Below are 16,186 nucleotides of genomic sequence, written 5' to 3' on the forward strand. Positions count from 1 at the left end.
ATCATCGTCTCCCCCTGGGGGGAGGAGCAGGTGCAGGCTGAGGTGTCTGGGGGGCGGGCGAAGGATGGCTGGTCGCGTCATCAAAGATGACTGTCTGCGAGCGGACCTCACGCCCTGTGTCCAAGAGGACACGGTAGACGCCAGAACCCAAGGGATGTTGAAAACCGAGGAAACGTCCAGGTAGGCCTCGTGGGACAGCTTCGCACGATGCTTGTGCGGCCTGCCTGGGCTATGCACCCACACCCGAGCGCCAAAGCGACGAAACGCAGAAAGGGGGACGACGACGCGTTTCAGCAACCCCTCATGAGGCGTACGGCCAACCAGCGCCCCCGAAGATGGCGTGGCATTGTGCAGGTCGTTGGCGTAAAGCACAGCGTCACCTGCACAATGCCACGCCATCTTCGGAGGCGCTGGTTGGCCGTACGCCTCATGAGGGGTTGCTGAACCGCGTCGTCGTCCCCCTTTCTGCATTTCGTCGCTTGGCGCTCGGGTGTGGGTGCATAGCCCAGGCAGGCCGCACAAGCATCGTGCGAAGCTGTCCCCACGAGGCCTACCTGGACGTTTCCTCGGTTTTCAACATCCCTTGGGTTCTGGCGTCTACCGTGTCCTCTTGGACACAGGGCGTGAGGTCCGCTCGCAGACAGTCATCTTTGATGACGCGACCAGCCATCCTTCGCCCGCCCCCCAAACACCTCAGCCTGCACCTGCTCCTCCCCCCGGGGAGACGATGATGACGTCAACAGTCGCGGAGAGGATGCTGATGCAGGAGTCCTCGAAGCGCAACTTGTGCTTGGAGCCGATCGAACAGCCCGCTGTGGAGGCGCCAGAAATTGGGGAGCTAGGCGCTGCGGAACCAGAGATCGGGGAGCCTGAAGCAGCGTACGAGCCAGATGCGCCTCACCCGCCACCGTTAGATACAGACGAGCCAGCAGCACAGCCGCTGCGCCAGATCCGCACCCGCCCACCGAGAGGAACGCGCAATCCGGATCCACAGTATGCTGACTATCCCATGCGCGGCGGCGGTCCGCGGCCGTGGCCGTGCCCAGGCAAACATTGCTGTTGAGCTGCCCGAGGCACATGTGCATTGGGCCTCGCCCGTTGCTGAGGTGACCACCTTTCCCTCCATCCATCTGAGAAGGACCGAGTCCTTGTGGCCGCCAGCCAACAAGTCTGAGCTCGTCGTGTCGGAGTGCAGTGCAAATCTCGCAAGCGCCACGTGAATCCAGCATTGACGCGTCGCCGTGGCCTCTCGCAAGACTGTGGTGTCGCGGCCCTTCGCTTCGCGACGCTCTGGCGGCACGTCTCGTGGGGTGCGCGAGCATCTGAGTCAGCCTCTCGGGCGCAAGGGAATGCAACCTGAAGAACCATCGCATCGGGCCTTCGCAGGTTCAGCATGGGCCTGCGTTTGACGCAGACCGCTCGGTCATGCAGCACGCAGCGATGGCTGCCAGTGACGCTCAGCCGGCCCCACGCGAGCCGGATCCCCAGTCAGTTGCCGAGGCACTGTCACGCCCTGATGCTGCAGAATGGCAGCGAGCGATGGACGAGGAGATAAGTTCTTGCCTCGAGCACGAGGTCTGGGAGGAGGCCGACTTGCCGCCCGGGAGGCAAGCATTGCCAAGCCGCCTCCATCTTGAGATCAAACGCGATGGCCGAAAGAAAGCTCGGCTGGTTGCTGGCGGCCACCGACAGCGACAAGGTGAGACTATGGGGCCGACGTATGCTCACGTATGCTCCACTCGTAGCGTGCGAATGGTGCTGGCAGTCGCTGCTCACGAGGACCTTGAGTTGCGGCAGTTCGACATCAAGACCGCCTTCCTCGATGCGGTACTTGAAGAGGAGGTCTATATCAGACCGCCGGCAGGCGCAGAGCACCTAGCGGCCCCCGGCCGCGTGCTCCGACTTCGGCGAGCTTTGTATGGACCGCGACAGGCTGCGCGAGCTTGGAACAAGCACCTGGAAGGGGAGCTGATCAGCAAAGGCTCCCGGCAGTCTGCGGCAGACCCCTCACTTTGGATCCTCCATGGAGAGTCCGGAGCAGTGCTTTCCATGTTTTACGTGGGCAATGGGCTCGTTGCCGCGCGCACAGCAGCCGAAGCGGACGCTCTCGTCGAGCTCGTGGCATCCGTGTTCTCCATACGCGCTTTGGGGGAGCCTCAAGATTTCCTTGGAATCGAGATCACGCGTGACCGGCAGGCGCGCACCATCACCATAGACTAGGGGCGCAAGGCGACCGCGCTTGCGGCAGCTGTTGGGGTGACAGGTCAGAGCTGCCGGGTTCCGATGTCCCCCGATACCTATGTGCAGTTGAGGGCTGCACAACCCGGGGAGCCGTTGGCCGATGCCCTCGAGTACATGTCCATCATGGGCTCTCTCCAGCATCTCGCTCAAAGTACACGGCCTGACATCGCTTTGGCGGTAGGAGCGCTAGCAAGCTACAGCTCCAAGCCGACAGCGGCACACATGAAAGCTCTGGTAGAAGTCGTTCGGTATGTGGGTGGCACAGCGTCGCGGGGCATCACATACGGGCACACAAAGAATCCTGTGGAAATCTGGGGCGACACCAACTTTGCTGCGTGCCTTGACACTCGACGGAGCACGACTGGCTGGGTAGTGGTCATGTACGGAGGAGCCGTATCATGGTCCAGCAAGAAGCAGCCCACCGCAGCAGCTTCCACGATGGACGCAGAGTATCAGGCATGTGGAGCAGTTGCACGTGAGGGCTTGTCTTTAATAAAGGCCCTTGACGAGCTTGCCTTGCTTTGCTCAGACTTCCCGATCACTGGCCCACTGCAGATCTTCTGTGACAATAAAGCAGCCATATCGCTGTGCGCTGACCGCAAGGAGGGTCAGCGTGTTAAGCACATTGACATCATTCACCATTTTGCACGTGACCATGTGAACAGCGGTGAGCTGCAATCTTGTATTGCAAGTCTGAAGACAATGTTAGCGACTGTTTGACGAAGGCTCTGGCGAAGCCATCCTCGATGTTTGTCTTGTTGGACTTGGATGTTGCTCGTTTGATGGCCCAAAGGGAAGTGTTGGAATCTGATAGTTGCATGTCTGGAGATAGGGTGCTATCTCATGATTCCTGTTTGGCCCAAGGATGGCAATGCTGTTGTGATGTGCTTGGCTGTCGAGGAGCAGCTGTGAATCAGTACTCAACCTCATCTGCAGTTAGATGAGTTGAGACTAACGACGATCTAGCTGTCAGTGAGTCGTTAAATCAAATTGTAATGTTTTAACAGACTTGACCAAAGGCGACGGTTGGACTGATTTGTGGGTCAATTTGCGTCAATTTGGGCGGAGGTATCCTGTCAAAAAGTGAAGCCAAGAACCACCCTATCTGCCTTTAGCTGAGTTATCTATTATCGCGATCAATGGTATCGGGTGAGGATATTTCTGAGCGCTGAGTTGTCCAGCGTGCCACATGGCGAGTTTCAATGCGCGAGGGACGTGGCAATCAAGGTCCTCCAGAGGGCCTATGTGTTCGGGCTCCTGGTAAGAGACTGATTACATGGGGACGCGAACCTAATGCGTTGGTCAAAACGTGCGGATGATGGCACCTACGAAGTGCGCTTCATCGACTGTGATTGGGCAGGGAAGTCAGCTGTCAGCCGGCACTGCTATGCTGAGTTTCCACATCCAGTGGGCCGACGGTGTGGCAGCACGCAGGCTCATGGAACAACTGCACGACATGGACATGTTGATTGGGTGCTCATTTGCGACAAGGGCTGCATGTCTAATCAGCCCCATGTCCATCCCTTGTCGTCCCCGGACCGAGATAGCAGCTCACCAACAGCTGATGCTTCGTCAGACAGTATTTTCTTTCGGGGGTCTGTATCCCTGAAAATACATGATAATTTGAGGCAGGCTTGGGGCCGAACACCACTCTGGCGAAGCACTGGAAAGCATTCGCGCTAGTGCTTCGCTGCTGAGATGCCGCACCTCTGACCAGCCAATCTCGAACAGAGTTGTACGCAATCTATGAATTGCAGACATGCCTGCAAATGTGGAGGCAGGTCCTCATCACCTCCACAGTTGCAAGCAATGGTAATGGATGGTCTGATACTAACTGTGAAACCCCTTGCGAGCCAGGTCAGCCCACGGGTGCCGAAAGCGCACGCAAATGAGCAAGCACTGCCACATGTTTTGACCGAAAAGTAAACGATGGCCTTCTAGGCGTTGCAGCAACTGCCGTGCTATTAGATGGCTGCGAACGTCAGTAAATGACTCGGCCTCGGAAGTCCGAGTGGTGGGCCCCGCTCATTGAAAACAGCACCCTCGCCGAGGGCCTCGAGATCCTTCTTTGCCTAGCATGGCCCTGCGAATCATGTGTGCGGGCTCTTGCAAGGAAGCTATCCGCGCCGTGATGCGCATGATCAGATATGGCCTCCCAGCATTGTTTGTTTGAAAGTTTGTTTTCACTGTCGCATTTCACTGTCACATGGATCGCCAGAGACACTGAACACGAGTACCGTGACCACCGCAAGGCCCGTGAGCTGTCTCAAACTGTCTCCGAAAGGCCTGGTGGCTTTGCAGCGCTCAGACCCTGGGTTAGGGCCCAACCTGACGTTCTCCCTGTCGATCTCATCGTGGAGGTTATTTATTGAACACGAGCATCTGGCGCATACTCCTGGGCAACAGATGGAGTAAAACGCTATGTCCTGGCACCGTATTGCGGCAGGGCACCAAGTAAATTGAATTCACGCACTGTGCCAACTTGCATGCATGTTCTCGTTTTCATCCAGTTCAGCCATGTATAACAACTGTAGCGAGAGATCAGCGGTAGTTGTCTCACCCGTTGTCAACGACGGTTATTGGGCGTATTATTTTCGCAGCACGTACAGGGCGTTGTGGGGTAAAGACAAGCACATCCTGGCTGACAATCACAAGGCCAGGGGCGTTCCCGCCAGCGAGGCCTGACGCTTCAGAAGGCAAGTGGCTCCCTCAAAGCCGCAGTGATGATGCATGGTGTAGAAGGCAAACGCACATGGCATACCAGTATCACTAAAATGTAAAGGCGGCTTCAAAGAGATTCTGTGCCACAGAATTCTGGAAACGTCCGCGTTACACAGTCAGACTATTGGGAAGCCACATGTGCATGACGTCACAGCGTAGGGCTATGAAAGGAGAACAGGGTTGTATTTATCCACCCAATTTTCACTCAAAAGCCCGCACGCGGAAATCATGCAGCAGTTTTTGGTTAATGGTGCTGACAGATATTGGTTGGGAATCCGTCCTTTGAGAGAATGTCCATCTTGCGCTGTTTGCGATGGTGGTATGATGCTAGAAGCTCATTCGTTCAACCGCTTGCACCGTGAAGGACAAAAATTGCATTTAAAGGATCACATCTTGTATTGTGTTGAACGAACTCCCTGGATAAATGCGGTGCGTGGCTCCGGTTGACATGATGGCTGCTAACACACTTACACGGGCTGCTCCTAGGCCGGAAGCCTATGCTATGTGCTGGCACTGAATTGTACAAATCAAATGAGAAGTCAGTTTTTCGCTCTTCTTTTCACAAACAGTTCTTTTAGAACGGAAGCAAAAAGCAAAAGCCAGCGGTGCAGGGTTTGCTCAAGCTGGTTTAAAATCCCGCATGTGCACGCGCAACCAGTGGAGTAGGTAGGCAACTTGTTTCAAATCACAAATTTAAGCTGTACGCATAACTTTGCACATTGCCGACAAGCGCGAGTGGTTTAGGTCGACTCTGCTTCTTTAACATGGACGTCCTCGCTCACAGCCATGCAGATTCTTTCGTACACCGTGTGCCTCGAGATACTGTAGTGATCTGAGGTTTGGGAACCAATGAAAATGACGTCCGCGTCTTGTGTTAGTGTGCAACGTGTGTCCAGGATGCACTGCACAAAAAAAAAAAAAAATTATGTCAAGGGGATGGCGAACCAAGAGCCCATGTCGTAATATCCAGGGGTGATGTCAATCCTTTTGCTAAGGACAATAAATTTGACTTTACTGCTCAACTGGTGCATCAGCTGTGGTTTGGGATCAAGCACTCACAAGGGAATTGAACCGTTCAAATATTTCTTGGAGCTACAATTCAACCTCACCCTGAGATGCGTGCCAACCGGGATGCGCACGGCAACTCCAAGAAGCCACATAGAGCAGCTTGGAATGCAACTTGGTATGTTCCTTGTGATTTCCATTGGTGCAAGGCCGGAGGAACCATGACTTTAATGGACAAAGCCCATGGTTAGACATGCATGGCAAGCACAGACGTCACGATCATGGAGAACGGATGTGTGAATGGATGAAGCTTTAGTTGATTCTGCGTCAAAAAGCTGAAAATACAGCACTGTTGAAGCGAGTATTATGTGCAGAGTGCCATTCTTTGACCGGTACCAAATTCAAGCTTGTAGCAATGTTCGTGATGCATATGTACTGTTAATTGTGTGTATCGCGCAGTATTATTCAATAGTCGAGACGAAAAGAATGAGGAGAATTTATGCTGCATGTGCACGCCAATTTAAAATTCTGGCTTGAACCACAGGTCACAACGTAAGCTTACTCCAGCAATTTATAGAAAGTACCACAAACAGATGCCGAACCAGAATAATTAACAGAGCACTTCTTGCATTGTGGGCGGGCATGCGTGTTGTCCGTGCGATCTCCTGATTTTGAAAGGCAGACACCCTAGTGGTTGTCTGTGTAAGGCAGAACCACCGGAAGCATTTCCAACCGTGTGTCTCGCCATCTGCACTGCATATCCGTATGCTGAATTTTTTTGTAACTATCCTTTTAAAGTCAAACTTTCTCCGTTTTCGGTTCACGTACTCGCTTGCAGAAGGCAGATGTGTTATTGTTTGCAGGTTCTCGTGAGCGGAATCCTGCAGCAGAAACGACTGTGCACCAAAGACCAACTTCTCGGGTAGAGTCGTCCAGTGTTAAATTATGGAGACAATTCATCACGTGGCTTCCATGACCAGTATATCGGTCGCAGACATACACGGAACTCGTCATCCACCAGGGTTCGGCGAACAACACGCGTCGCCAACCAAGGTGCACAGTGGCGCCATGGCTTCAGCGCCTTGCAGTCCGGGGATTTCGATGTCTTGCCGGACGATGTGCTCAAGGTCAGTGATCCAGCTCCTGCTCTGTCGCTGGATTTCCGTCGCATCTCGTCGCATGGTATCTCAAACTAGATAGTGCGCCTGATACAGTGTTCTCCCTGAAAGGACTACACTCCTTCCATCATCGGCAAGTTCCGCACACTCCACGGCATTGCAGGAAGCAGGACAGCACTGCCAATGCCACTGCTGTCGTGGCTCACGACGTGGCAAGGCTGTCGTGGACACGCGTTACGAGCCGAGTCACGCACCTGTCGACTTTCCGAGGCCTGTTCCGAAGAAAGCAAGGTCGCTCCTCAAAACGGCGTTTTCAAAGTTATTTGACGAATGGGGGCTGGTAATCATTGGCGATGATGTACTCCACCTGGCAAACCGGACTGTCCGTGCTGCAGGCGATCTTGCAGCGGGTCCGCGCGGAGGACCCCCAACGTTCGCCTCAACGCAGTCTGCAAGCGCTTCAGGCTAGGCGTGCTCCAGAACATCACGTCACTCACGCTGTGCCACAATGCCATGCTGCCCATGCTCACCTTCTGCACGGCCCTTGAGCGTCTGCGGCTCTCTCAGGGATGCACCCACTGCCCTGAGCCGCCACCTGCAGCATCAACGCCCTGGTCAGCCTTTATGCATGGGTATGCCATGGTTCTTATCCTTGCTATGTCTAGAGGTCTCGAAATGGCTCACTGCCCACTGACAGCGAAGAATTGCCACTATGTGTGGAAAGAAGGAGCAGATGACCTTGTCCACCTAGCAGCTCTTGCTACGGGGCATCCGAGTGTACAAACCGTGCCAAATTCTGGCGTTGTTGTCAGAACGCAGAGGATGAGAGCACGACGGCAATCCTTTAGAGGTTCATGGTATACACATCGCAGTGGGTGCATGTCCAGGAACTGGGTTGACAATTCTTCTGTCAACCATGTGAAATGTGTTTTGGCCTGCAAGCCGTATCTCCTGTACTAAAACGTCTGGTGCGGCTGTCGTGAGTGTGTGTATCTTACAAAGATTGCAGGCAAGTCATGTCAAACATAGACAACTCACACATTCGATCAAAGCCCGCTGAGACCTCAAGGCACCTCAGCTATCGGAGAATCCATGCCGGGAATGAACGCAACACCACTGGCGCGAGCAAGAGCAAACAATCCGCGTCTGAACATGACAGCGTTGCCTCGACAAAGGGTGATGCTGATTTCACGGAGCGCGTGCACGACAAAGTCCCCCTTCACTGGAACCCCCCCCCGCTGATGCTGCGCTTGCCAGGTCGTTGAGAAGCTGCATGGCTGGTTGTCCTAGTCTCCATAGGACTCCACGGAGAATGGCGTGAAGTGTGTGTGTGTGTGTGTGTGTGTGTGTGTGTGTGTGTGTGTGAGGACGTCGTCTCACTCATGCTCATCCCTTTCAGAGGCCATTCCCAGCACTTGTAATTGTCGTCGTCCGTGTGGACGCATCAAGGTTGTAAACAGATGCATCGCCATCAATCAGCGTTTTGTGAGGTGGTGTTGCAACCCTCTTGGTTGTCCCCACAATTTCTTGTGCAATTCTGGGCAACCACACCTGCAAGTTACACTGTCTGGCAAATCGCTACCTTTAACGAACGCTTTCGCATGCAGGCTTGAAGTCACACCCCCCCACGTCGTCTCCCTCGACCTAACCAGTACTACCGGGGAATCATTTGACCGCGTTGCGGAACCCAACCCCCCCGCCTTGCCCCATGCCTCTTCAACAAGAGTTCCCCAGCTTCTCAGCCCTTCTCCAACAAGCCCCGCCCCGCGACTGCCGAATGCATATGCACGTACGTCGACCCCGAGGACGGGAACGCTTCACCCTTCAGCACATTCGGCAGCTTCAGCAAACCACGCATGCCTGCGCCGCGCTCACTGCAAGCCTCCCCAGGTTCCCTCAACCGCCTGCAAAGCCTCACGATCGACGCGGCAGCGCTGCAGGGGGGCCAGGCCCCCCCCTCCACCGCCCCATCAGCAGCGCGCCAAGCGACGCCCCACTACAGCGTCTCCTCGGAGCTGCTTCGCACGATCACCACAATCGGTGGTGCTGCTGACCTTCAAGCCTTGACAATGAGCAACTGTAGCCACGTGTCGTATGATGTGCTCGTCTGCGTCACCGCGCTCGAGGGCCTGCAGGCACTCGACATATCTGGATGTGCGTATGTCTTGCGACGACGGCCTCTCCGTCCTCGCTTCGCTCCAATCCCTTCGGACCCTGAACCTCCGCGCCTGTGGGTACATCACCTGCACCGGCGTGGGCTACCTGCGGGCCCTCAAGCACCTGCGAAGCTGAATCTTAGCGAGTGTGTTGAGCTCGGCGACTCCGCCCTCCAGCATGTCGGCGCGATGCAGGCGCTTGTGCACTTGAAGTTGTCGGGCTGTGTCTGCATCACGGATGCCGGGTTGTGGCACCTGCGAAGCCTTACGTGCTTGGAGGTACGCAGGCTGAAGATGATGTATCGTTTTATGACACTGCCGCATTCACATGGTCATTGGCAACTCCACGAACCACTCAGGAAAGCGACTGGAAATGCCAATGGTGCAGCATTGGTTTGGATGCCCCTTACTGTGTTTCTCATGGCTGCCAGAATTCCGTTATCTGTCGCTAGTTTCCACTCATGGGCGTGTGATGGTGCAAGTTTATCGTCGATACTGCATTCATTTAGACTTGTGTTTGCATGATTGAAGGGCTGAATGAGGCAAAGATGCTAGCAATGTGAGGGCTGAGCCACAGGCATTTCAGGGATGCCAATTTTCGTCGACCATGGTACACTGCGCACATGGGCTCAATTCAAGTGCAACCCCCCAGGCTCAACAGTATCAGCACATGACGCATTCACTTGTGATTGCACGGTTCTGTGATTATGACCAGATGCTTCGGGCAGGGGTTAGTGAGGACTAGATATTTCGGGCATAGCGCCATGTGTTCCTGAAGGCAATCCCAGACATGTCAGGTCAGGCTATGGTCAGTCAGTGCTACCGTTTCCATCACCTGAGGCAAGCGTACCTGGACCAACGGTAGCACTGATTTTCAAGTAGTTCTTGGAGTTGTCAATGTCCGTGTGGATGCGGTAGTGTTGTAAAATGATACATCATTCATCTCATGCCTAATCTCTCTACCGCCGGTGTAATGATGCTGCATCGTTGTCAATACCACTGCATTTACAAGGGCACCGGCGAGTCCAAAATTATGACTGTGTCAACGAACGCTGCGAGCTGAGTGCAGTCATTGTGCTTGAGCGGTTGCATGGACCTGCGTGACGTTGGCCCGGCCCTCGAGCGCCTCATCCGCCTGCGTAAGCTGGACCTTTCTTCGTGCTCAGACATCTCGGACTCTGCAATTGCTCCCCTCTCCCAACTCAAAGAGCTTCGGGTGCTCACCTCTCACACTGCTGGAAACTGACAGACGTTGGTGTCATACATCTGGGGACCCTCTCTGACCTGCGTTTCCTCGACCTCTCCAGCGTCAATGTTGGCTCGCCTGGACTCTCGTCTCTGACTCGTCTGACTCAGCTCAGGTGTGCGACTTGGAAGTGTATTTATCCAAGACGAGCGCACAGGCACATGTAGACAGGCACGTAAGCGAGCTCAATAGGCCGTAGTCCATTCAAACACACCAGTGCTGCCATCACCATCGCTCCAGGAAGCGTACCAACCTGAAACGCCATGGCCAGACCCCAGTGTGTCGTCACCCCTCTATTAAAAGCGTGTATAACCAAAGCTCCCTAATCGTCTGAAATGAGCTATGTCCACATAGCATATCCCAAGGATGAAGATATACCTGTTGCACTAGATGTGAGTCACAACACTTTCGCAACCACAATTTGGACTCAATCCATGTGGACATTCGCAACGCGATTGAGATGTTACTATGACCAGCGTTTCGCCAGACCCTGCAATTTGCGGGTCGCAATGCCTGAAAATGCAAGATGTCTGGGCGCGGAAATGGGGGTCAAACCCCACTCTGACACATCATTGACCATGACCATCACCCGACGCAAGCGTACATGGACCAGCCTTTAAGTTACCATATCCTGAACTGAGATGTCCTCATACCCAAGGTGTATCTACCTTGCTTTACCTGAACTTCTTGTATCCTGAACTGATATATGTTCATACCCGTGGTGTATAAACCGTTGGTCCCAGTATCTCAGAGATAGTGCCAGTAGTCAGTCCCAGTATCTCAGACATAGTGTCTCTGCAGGCACTTGCGGTTGGTGGAGTGTGGACGAGTCAACGACGACTGCCTATTGTGGATCTCCCACCTGGCGGGCCTCACCCACTTGGACCTCACTCGCTGGTGTCGTGCATCACAAATCACCAACCAAGGCCTTGCATACCTCCCAGCTCTCTCCCGGCTTCGCTTCTTGAGCCTCCGTTTCACCACCAACCTCACGGACGCTGGGCTGGGACGATTAGCACCCATGCGGCGCTTGCGGGTGTGTGACCAACGCCATCTTGAGTGACCATCTGCAACTGAGCTCAAATTCACACCACAGTGGCAGTGCTGATTCAACAAGTGTGTGCAACCACCAAACGTTGCGATTTATGTGACACGATGACAAATTGTAAGTGATGATAAATTGAAACAAAGTAGATACAATGACACAATCAAAGCAAAGTGCACTCACTGCCGTCGTTCGCCTGCAGCATCTGGACCTGAGCAACTGCACAAAGCTGACCGACACCGGTCTTGGCCGCCTCGCCTTCCTCACCAAGCTCCGCCACCTTGACATTTCTTTCTGCCGAGCAATCACCAACTCTGGGCTGGCGCACCTCAAGCGCCTGGAGGCGCTCGAGGGCCTGGTCCTGAGTCATTGCCCGTTGATCTCCAAGCGAGGCCTCGAATGCCTGAAGCACTTGCGGCACTTGAGGGAGCTTGAGCTGAGGGGCTGCCAACGGCTGGCGCCTCGCCGTCTGGCGGCGCTGCTGCGTCACTTCCCAGCCCTCGAGACCGTGACGATGCACAACAGTGTGACGATGTCTGCACAGAGCTGCGAGAACGCTTTCCTGAGGGGGAGGGCCTCGGCCAGAAGCTGTGCAGGCTGCTGGTTGGGTGCGCCTGGGGCGCGAGAGAGAAGGCTTTCGATGGCTCTTGTCACTGACTGGCGATGCTCTGTTTCCCCAGGTCGTTTGATATCCACCCCTTGAGTGCTTTGTGAGTCGATAGGCTGCCCCAAGCGCACAGCTTCTGGCCAACTTGTGATGCTGAACATTCGCGATGATGTCTGCAGGGGAGTTGAGGAGGTTGTATCCGCAATTGATGATGTATCTGTTCACAACCCACTACCGTGCCCATATGGACATTAGCAACTACAAAATGCCAAATTTCTGTACGCGCATGTGATTTTTATCATTTATCTGTTGACGAAGGAGATTGCAAGGGGAGCATGCTTCCCACCAGTCCTCTTCCTTTCTCTCTTTCCCACCAGTCCTGCTTGCAACAGAAGTTGCACGTGTGAAGCATCGAGGTTGTGAATTTCATTACCAATGACTAAGTGCCATGTTACAATTGCCTTTGTGTAGCGCTTATTTAGGCGTTTTGATGTGCTTCAGGCATGTACCAAAGAGAACGCGCCTGTGTGTTGATCTTCGACCTTGCTTTAGTACCTGCTGGGGCTGCCATTCAAACAGGTTGGCCATGTTTCCCTTCCAATGCGTGAGAATGCTTTCTTCCTGTCATACTATCAAGTAACATGGCCATCATTGTAACATTACCATGATATGGCTGCATGTTGTTACAACAGTGTTGCATTTACATGGATCTCAGCCAGCATCCCTACTGCAATACTTCTTTTCACGAAGTACAATACTTCTTTGTGTTATGCACACGGCTCTGAGACAGAAATCAACGCAACAACGCTACTAGGGCCTCAACGTTGATGCTTTCCGAAGCAATGGCATGTTAGTGAAGGCTTTAAAAGGGGTAGGACAGAGTTGTCCTGGCAGGCAGGCTGGTGCCCAAGCTGGTTCAGAAAGTGCTTACAACCATTTTGAACAAACAACGGTTGTGTTCAAGCAAACACTATTGCAAGCATGTCATCCTGATTGTCCATCGCAAGGTCGGCAATCTGCCATTCATCACTTGGCGTGATCCATATATGATGTCTGAATCACGCCGTGACTAGGCATGTGTGCCGTTTGCCAATACGCTGTATGTACGTACATTTGTTTGTGCGTGTCTAAACGCTTTCCCACGGCCTTCCAAAAACTCGCGTTCCGATCAGATTGTCTTCAGCGACACGGCCGATGAGAACACTCTTCATAAACCAGCCAGCTGTGTCTGGTACATTTGGTACAATTTGCCGGACGGAGAACAGGACAGCCTGTATTCTAGTGAGATGATTCAGTACCCCAAAGACTGCATGCAGCGCCTGCTACACCTTCGAAGAGGTGCTTGTCGAATATCAGAGGAGCAGGTCGAGGCATAGGTGGAGACCGCGATCTGAGGGGTCCGTCCAAGGGTTTAGTGCCATGATTCAATCCCCAAAGCCTGCATGCGGTGCCTGCCACACCTTCTAAGAGGTGCTTGTCAAATATCAGAGGAGCAGGTGGAGGCAGAGGTGGGGACCGTGATCTGAGGGGTCCGTCCAAGGGGTTGTTGACCAGGAACACGTCAACCTTGGAGCAGCCCGAGGACATTGCAAATGGACCGCGCCACTCTGGGCGTCTCAGGTGCAAGTAACTACTGATTTAGCCGGCCTGGCGGGCATGGGCGGGGTTGGCTTGCGTGACACGGCCACGCTTGGCAACGGGGTCCTCGACCTCGTAACCTTCCAGGGCTTTGGAGCGCTTTCGATGGCGTGGAGACTCTCCTTCGGTGCGCTCATTACCTTCTTCGGCAACGCCCTCAGCCGGCTCCTCCAAGCCTTCGGTCTGCAAACGGCTCGCCAAGTCTCACAAGAGGAGCATAGCAAGCAGAGCCTGCTCTGGATCAGAGCACATGAGCTAGCTCACTGGCTCACGAACAATTAATACTCGCCCGAACGAAGGAGTGGAAAGTGCGACGGGCGACAGACTGGTGGTTCGACTACCCGCATGACAGTCATGACTTGCCTATCATGTTTAAGGCCAGAGGTGACACATAGCTCCGCAACCGCCTGCCTTCATAGCTTTCAGTGCGCTAGGTGCTCTGCTGATCCAAAAACATTCTTGATGTTTGGCACATTTGATGGCATTAATCACCGGATATTCAACAGAAACTAAAGCCTTGCCTGCCATGCTCGGTGGACTTTATCTTTGGAGTGAGGGATAGTACTGGGGGGAACATTTACATTCTCAGGTTGCCCTTGAAGTTGCTAAGGACCATGTGGATGCAACAGTGTGGCAAACGGGGCATCATCATCATCAACCGACCTTGGAAGGAAATGCCTTGCCTGGCAGGGCTCTGCGTTGCAAACAACTGGGGTTTGGGCCATGACATGTCACTTTCCAGAGGGCTGCTGAGGAGAAAGAAACAACAGAAACGGCTCTCCTGGACAGTACTGCTAGGGAAAAGGAGACCCTGCTATTCTAAGCTTACCCAGCCAACTGCACCCTGCAATCGGGACGAGACATCACATTCAAGGAACCCTTATCGGTCCAGAAATGTCAAATGTGCGAGTGTTCTTGGGTCTGCGCCGGCGTGTTAGTGACTATAAAACACCCTGAGCTTGTCAGGCCAGAAGGGCTAGGGGTTCTGTACCAGGATCGAAGACCGAACTGGTGCAATTGTGGGCCTCTGGACACGAAGAATGCAACCCAGCGAAACAGGCCACATGGAGGGAGGCACAAGGATTGGCGGAGAGCACACCACTATTGCTTTGACGTCATCATCTTCCAGATCGCTCTCATTCGGCGGGACGTCATTTAGAGATACAACGGGGGAGCCGTCGCCCTCGACCTCGACGGCGTCGGAAGCCTCCTGGGCGGCGGCTGCGGCTGCCAGAGCAGCCGTCACAGCCTTGGGCTTGCGGCCCGGTGTCTTGCGCGGGCGCCCAACGCTGTTGCGGCCTCTGGAGGACCTTGCCGCTGCATACATGATTCCTGCTTTCAGCACATCGGATTCGATTGCACCTGCTGATGATGTGCACTGCGCTGGAGGGGATGTAGTCAAGGGGGGATTCGTCATCTACGCACCACGGGAACTCAACTTCGGTCTATGCAGGGGCAATACTCTGATGTCGGCACGCTCTTCAACTTTGGCTCGTGCGAGCCGCTCGAAGCGAGGCGATTTGGTGGCAGCAGGCCCCAGAGGTGGATTTAGTAGTCGCTCAGCAAGGGCATAGGGTGGCAGGAAGCAGGGGCTCGTGTACCATAAGGTGAGGGGACAGGGCAAGCAGACCCAAGAAGTTGGCATGTCACCGCACAGCAATGGCTAGGGAGGTTCATGACATGCTAGCCTGTCCCGACCGCCGGCGTTAAATGAGCTGTCTTGCTCAAACGTGGATACTTGGTTGCTTTCAGCCTCAGCCGTAGTAATTGCTCTGATCTATGTGATGAAATGAAGATGAATCCACTCTCTGCCATTGTCTATGTGATGTTTCATTGTTTTAAAAGTTAGTATTGGTTGCTCATGGCCTGAGCCATATACTTCCTGCCAATCTTTGTGGTGTGATGATCGATGGCAACACGCCAACATCGCAATGGCAACTTGTTTCTGCGCTCCACAAGGTTACGGCATCCTGGTCACACCCAGCTGCCGACCATGAGCATTATAAACTTGAAACAAAGCCGTTACGACATGAGAACGGGGCGCACCTTCGTCAGCGTCGTCCAAGTCCAGGGGGTCCCCAGCGCTCTCATGCATCATGGGGTGGCCGTACAACATGCGGGGCGATGGCTGCAGGTCAGCCGACAAGTTGCCGGCCTTGTTTGGCCGCGAGAACGCCGAAAGCATGTTGATCACGTCGATCGCGGAGGTCTCGGCAGCCTCCGCGGACTGGAAGCCCTCCAGGGTGTGCATGCGTTTACCATCCCATACCGCCGCTCCAAAGTGCTCCGAGTCCCTGCAGTTCTCGATAACGGCGCCCAGCAGCTTGTGCGCGTTGTACGCGTGGGGGAGCAGCTTCAGCACCGAAGCGCTGTTGCCGAATCCGTTGAAGAGCACGCCGAGGTTCGCCA

The 16,186-nt window shown here is 54.2% G+C and overlaps 1 protein-coding gene across 1 annotated transcript; it reads left to right on the forward strand.

Moving 5' to 3' along the window:
• Positions 1–2,283: 2,283 nt before the first annotated feature.
• LOC149808972 (secreted RxLR effector protein 161-like) lies at positions 2,284–3,153 on the forward strand. The gene is made up of 2 exons (XM_089995062.1): positions 2,284–2,908; positions 3,074–3,153. The coding sequence occupies exons 1-2, from the start codon at positions 2,284–2,286 to the stop codon at positions 3,151–3,153; spliced, it is 705 nt and encodes a 234-aa protein (XP_089851188.1).
• The last annotated feature ends 13,033 nt before the right edge of the window (positions 3,154–16,186 follow it).

Source organism: Nuphar pumila, unplaced genomic scaffold (genome assembly GCF_984573655.1).
Source record: "Nuphar pumila unplaced genomic scaffold, dmNupPumi1.hap1.1 HAP1_SCAFFOLD_1928, whole genome shotgun sequence".
Taxonomy (NCBI): domain Eukaryota; kingdom Viridiplantae; phylum Streptophyta; class Magnoliopsida; order Nymphaeales; family Nymphaeaceae; genus Nuphar; species Nuphar pumila.